This window comes from Pterocles gutturalis, unplaced genomic scaffold, assembly GCF_000699245.1.
Source record: "Pterocles gutturalis isolate BGI_N339 unplaced genomic scaffold, ASM69924v1 scaffold30771, whole genome shotgun sequence".
In the NCBI taxonomy this organism is placed as follows: domain Eukaryota; kingdom Metazoa; phylum Chordata; class Aves; order Pterocliformes; family Pteroclidae; genus Pterocles; species Pterocles gutturalis.
The window spans coordinates 4,855-10,747 of record NW_010103954.1 but is presented as its reverse complement, the minus strand read 5'-3'; the positions used below and the strand labels follow the sequence as shown (position 1 = coordinate 10,747).

The 5,893-nt window shown below is 47.4% G+C and overlaps 1 protein-coding gene across 1 annotated transcript in view; it reads right to left on the bottom strand.

Moving 5' to 3' along the window:
• Positions 1-3,281: 3,281 nt before the first annotated feature.
• LOC104471537 (glutathione S-transferase theta-1) overlaps positions 3,282-5,893 on the bottom strand; it is a gene marked incomplete at its 5' end in the record, with an annotated part of 4,914 nt that continues 2,302 nt past the window's right edge. The window contains 2 exons of the mRNA XM_010086911.1: positions 3,282-3,482; positions 3,891-4,067. Coding sequence (XP_010085213.1) covers positions 3,282-3,482; positions 3,891-4,067 — 378 coding nt within the window. The remainder of the gene's footprint in view (positions 3,483-3,890; positions 4,068-5,893) is intronic.

Genomic DNA, 5,893 nt, shown 5'->3' with positions numbered 1-5,893 from the left:
ACCTGCCCTCCCGCCCTCACTTAGCCCCATCGCATCCGCCGGCTTTTGGGCTTTTGCCGTGTGCGTTGCTGGGATGTGTTAGAGGCTGCGAGTGCGAAAAACTCTCCCTGGCAGAAGGGTTTTGTGATGGTCCTGCCCGTGGGATGTCACTCCTGGTCACCGCAAGGACACCTCTGTGCAGGGAGGGTTAGGATGGGAAGAGCTGTGATTTCTCAGAACAACCGTCGCTACAAGAAATTAAAAGGCAAGCAGAGAGGTGTGTTGTTTTATCCAATAGACAGAATTGCCAAACAAGGTTCTGCAATCAGGACTTTGAGCTCCAAAGTTGATCTCAAGTGACCCCAGCAGGCTCGGTCTCAGGGACGGCGTAATCTACAGATCAGAGGTCTCTCGGAAGCTGAGCTACCGTCCAGTGAGGGTTACATGTGCTCATTTACAGCAAAAAGTTAGGAAGCAGTTAGATTAAAAGGTCATCTTGTTTAGGGCACAGCGCTGTTGTGAAACTGGCACTGTGTAACGTGGCTTTCTGGGTTCCTACAGTTCTAGACAACCCTAATGAAAACTGATGGATTTGCTCATTTTTTGCCTGGCCTTCACTGCTGCTAATGAAGACAATGCTGGCATGAGGAGCAGTGTGTATAAACCAGCCAGCAGCAAGGCTGGAAAGAGATTTCCAGGAGAGAGATCGTGAAGAGAGAGACCTGACAGGAGAGGGGCCAGGGCACGGCAGGCTGGTGCGGGGGGGGCTGCTTGCAGTGACAGGCAGTAATACAGACGCTTCCTTCAAATCCAGGGAAGCAGCAGAAGAAATAACCCAGGAAAACTGTTAGATTCCAGGCTGAATTTACAGAAAGATATAATGTAAATAGAGGAGATGATCCTGAATTTGTCACTGAAATGAGGGCAGTGGGGGTATTCAGCCACCAAACCCTGGGTGCAAGCCCATCACTGCCTGATACTGGGAGCCATTGCCTCCAGGTAAGATGCCGTTTAGGGTCCATTTTTCTATTTCTCTCTCATTCCTTCAAATACGAAAGATCTCTTCCAATTCCAAGGCAAAAACCCCCACATGACAAGAAAGCAGCATATCAGAGGGCCTCCAAAAGGAGAAGAAGATTCTAGCATCAGATGCCAGCAATTACAACAGGCCGTGGGGCTGTCACAAACATTTTTAATGACATGTGTTGTCCTTCGCTCCTGGCGTTTCACCATGTGAATGGCAGATTGTTCACAGCCTCCCAGATTTTTTATTAAGCTAAAGACATTTGTTCTATTGTTTCTGTCTTGGAGCGGGTGATTAAAATGCTTGTAGGGGGATGAACACACAAGAGAGGACAGCACAGCAGCAAGGAATCTCAAACATACTCAGCCTCTAGAAAATCACGGTAGATTTTCCCTCCTGCAGACATTTCTACGCCTCATCATCCACTTAGCAATTGCACTCTCAAAATTACCAAAAAAATTAACCACTTCCCATTTAAAATTTACATCAGTTGTAGACAATATTTTGTGAATAAAACACCAATGAAAACATTTTATTCACTACTGTTTGGGAAGAAAGGAAGGGTGGGAATAAACGTGTGTCTGTTTCTAATATTTTTGGTTCATGAAAAGAGAGCACCTTCGGTCTCTTGTCTGTATAGAGAACATGATCACAAAACAAAATCTGCTAATGCTAGCTGAAGGATACAACGGAGTTCTCTTTCCACACAGGGAATCTGAAGATCTCCCTAGGCTCTGGACTAAATCAGTGGTACCTAGAACTGAAACTGTAGTGAAAAACGTCACCAGAACACACCAGTTTTTATAGAACTTACCAGCAGAAATATCACTAGCCAAGACACAGTAGTACTGGCAAGAAAATACGCTATTTGATGAGCGAGAGAAAAGCCATTCCTGAATTACTCATTTGGTCGCATTCCTTCCAGGCTGTGTCCTTGGGTGAGGATTGCAGGGAAAGGTTCAAGGGCAGCAAGTACCCGTGAATGGAAGTGTGCTGAGATATATATTCTACCAGTTTCTACATCCTTTACAATTTGCTCTTTTCAGCTGAAGAAACAAGAAACGGTTGGGTTCTCTCAGTTTTACCTCCTAAACTGTGCTGCAGTACAAAAGGGTTTTGTATTTGAGCTACAGCTAACCAGAAATAAACACAGCCAAGAAAAAGAGCCCAAAAGCTCCAAAACAACTCTCTGCCCTTTTATTGCAGTACGTACGTTGCTCAACGCCACAAAATCTCTCTTATTGCTTCAGCCGCACAGGGTGACGGACTTGGTGAACTTCCATCCACAACAGTCTCAGAAGAGCACATCTAGATCTATTCCCCCTCTGCATTTTCTAGGAGAAATGTCAATTGCTGGGACAATATTACCGCAGAAAAAACCAGCTTGGTTGCTGTTACATTCTCTTGCAAGAAATCACTGTGAATGCATTCTTTCATATATTCCCTATTTAATACCAACAGAGAATTTTAGGTCAGCAGTTATTCGAAGGCTGTGGCCACCATCAGCTTCTGGCAGTGGCTTTGTCTTTACTGTACAAATCTCCACAAACTGCCCCTGCCACCTGTGTAGGGGCAGACTGAGCACCGGCGAAACCCAGGCTTTCAGAAATCGAGAGCAGGGGTTAAACTGAAGAATTACCAAGATTCACAGTTGTAGATGAATATGAGGAAATTTCTCACAGGAACCTAAAGGCAAATAGAAGAAGTGTGGAATGTACATGGACAGCCAAGCAATATGCCTCAGCAATAAGAAACTTTAAAAAAAAATAAATTCAATGTCTTTTTTCACTTTTGTGACTGCCTGTAGTTTTGTGCTGTTCTTGTCTGTGTGGACATGTGCTGGGAAGGTGAGGATCAGGCACGCTTGGCAGAGCTTGCCATTTGGGAATGAGCTGCAAATGTTAAAACCCCTTGAAAACAATGATCCTCATCCCATACAGTTCTCTTGTTCCCAGTTCGGAGGCTGGCTCAAATTTTGTCAGGAAATACCGTTCGTGTCTCTACCATCTCTGAGAAGACTGACACTGAAATAAAACCCAGATGCACATGTTAAGTGATCTGCAGGGAATCAGCCTTCTGTATAAATTTAATGTTTCAGGTCTCAAAGCTTCCCCAGCTTCCACCCCCAAGGATACAGGACAGGCCTGGTTGGGAGCGGGGGAAACACTGCAATTCCTGTGTTAGAATGACAGCGCTCTTTCCAGGTACGTGGAGAACTGGAGGTCAGAGAAGAAGTTAAAAAAAAAGAAGGGCAGGAAAAATGGTAAGATAGGTTAAATCATTTCAACATCTTCATCAGCACAGGTGCCAGCTGCTCTTTCAGCTGTGGATCGATCTGAACGTTGCTCAGTTCTTTGATATTGAGAATCATCTCATGGGCTTGGAAGAAAAGCTCTTTCCCCACAGCATCTTCCACTCGCCTGCGCCACTCCAGCAGCCTGGGTCTGTCCTCAAAGATGTCACAGCCAACTCCAACGGGCTGCAGAAAGGGGAGAGAGCAACAGTGAGGCACTGGGCAGTCGCTTCTTCATCGAAACAGGCACCAAATATCTTATCTGCAGGTACAGGCAGGAGGAAAAAAACGAAGAGCTCCTAGAGGAGCACTAGGATGAGGGAAATCTCTGGTCGGGTGTATCTCTCTGGGGCACACAGAAGCGAGCCTGTGTTTTAAAGGGCAGTTACAAGTCAGTTCCTCAGTGCCGGATGAGCCAGCTTTTTTTTTTTTAACTGGTTTTCTGAACCCACTCCCATATTCTCCTGATTGTCCCAGGCCAGTTCTGTTGAGATGTGTCCTCACTCCTCTTTCTAGTGAAGTGTCACCACATGCTGCCCCCTCCCTGCCCCACAGCATCGTGCTGAGCCTTCCTCACCGCACTGCAGTGCTCACCTGCATCAGCTCCACAATGGCCACAAGATCGGCCAGAGAGATCTCACTCCCGATGATAAAAGCCTTGTCCTGCAGAAACCTCTCCTCAAACTGCTTCAGGGAAGTGGACAGCCCCTCCATCACCTCCTGGAGCTTCTCGGGGGGCAGTGGCTGCCCTGTGAAGAGGGGAATCAGCACCTGAGGAGAGAAGGGACTGAAGAGTACCATCGTCCATCTTCCCATGGGTCTGGTGGCAGTCATCTAAGTTACATCTCATGAACTAGTCACAGTCATCAGTGATCCTGCAGCAGGAGGGGATGACGCTAGAGCTTCACGGGCACCTACAGTTCCAAGTAGATCGTAGCTCATGGACAGAGACCACACAAGCGGTCCTGAGCCGCCCATCTGCCGTGACAGTGACCTCCAGCTAACGGGCAGCACCGCAGAGTGAAATAGAAGATTCAGCTCGGTTTGTGCCTGGCAGTTGTGCCCTCCCACTCTACCTTGGTGGGTTACAAAAGAGAAATGGGCAACAGCTCCAGGGCAGACAAATCTCTGCATAGTCACCTTGCCATCTCCTCTGTTTGAACAGCCTGTGCACCATCTGCCCCACCAGCTGCCCCGCTGTGTACTGGGTGCTGCAGGCAGGCAGCTGCCTGTCCCACAGGGCGATGGAAAGGCGGAGATGGTGGTGCTGTGGCAGGGAGCATGGGAGGGACTGGAATGCATGGACACTGGCTGGAGAGGCAGGGAACAGCTTCCCCTGTGCGACAGCCACCGGAAGGCTAGGAGGGGGTAAGCACCATTTTGGCATCGGCCTTTCTCTGGCCTCCCAAGCATCATTCTTTAAACCACTAGAAATTTTTCCAGAGCAGTCATGTAAGTGTGGTCCCTGTCTCCATGGACTTGCTGGCGCAGAGGGTAGTTGCCTTTCTGTAAGATTTTTCACCATTCACAGAGGTGTACGCACCACCGGAACCCACAGTGTTCCACAACTGTGCTGCCTCCATCTCCCGCAGCTAAAGAAATGTTGTTTCTTTAGAGCAGCAAAATTAAAGACACAAATTTCCATCGGTGGGAGTGGGCTGAATTTCTACTTACTGCGAGTAGACTCAACAATTCAAACTGAGATCGCTTAATCCAAGGCAGAATTTTTGCCAAATACATGTGGAATCTATTTCATCAGAACATTCATGGCCAGTTCTCTTCCTAGATGGTTCCAGTTATCCGTGATGGGATCTCCGGGTCTAATCACTTGAAACAGCATCTTCTTCCTTTCCTGTACCTCAGGGCAGGCTATTTTCTCCCATGTCTAGCTAATATGCCTTCTGTTACATAGCAGCTTTCTGCGTTTCCCTATTTTCAGTTCTTCTGAGGACTTTTCTGTATCTGGGTGATCTAATCAGCAGCAGCAATTAGTTGGATTTCTTTCCCTTGGAGCACTGCAGTAACAGCCTGCAGAGACTGGAAGAAACCGCTTCTTGGAGGAATCTGACTCATATTTGAATTGCTTCCCTGTGCTCTCTAGCCAAAAATTCACATCTCAATAAGTCAAAAAACTAAATGAGCCCTGATACGCTTCATTAGGCACAAACAAGGGCAAACGTTACACAGGGAGAATGAAGTTCTTACCTGTTTACTGGCAACCCTGATTTCATCTGAAATCACACCACAGCTGCGCTTGCAGGGCTGTATTCGCACCTGGGTCCCTCCAAGGACAGCTGCAGTAACTGTCTGGTGAACTGGCTGGAAATAGGTGTCCAGCAAAATCATCTGATCCTAAATATTTTCTGCCTCGGGGTGATTCTGTATTTTCTGCCTCCGGGTGATTCTGTTAATTTTGCCTAAATGTAAATTGACCTAATGTTATGTTTTGTGGGGGGGATTGTGTCTGGTAGCAGGGAGGGGCGTAATGGCTCCTTAAGCAACTGCTAAGAGTTCCTCTGGCTCCCAGTCTGCTGCTGGCGGCAAGGGAAGGGTTACAGTGGTGGCTCCTTTTTAAGTGACGATTCGAGGGGATGGGG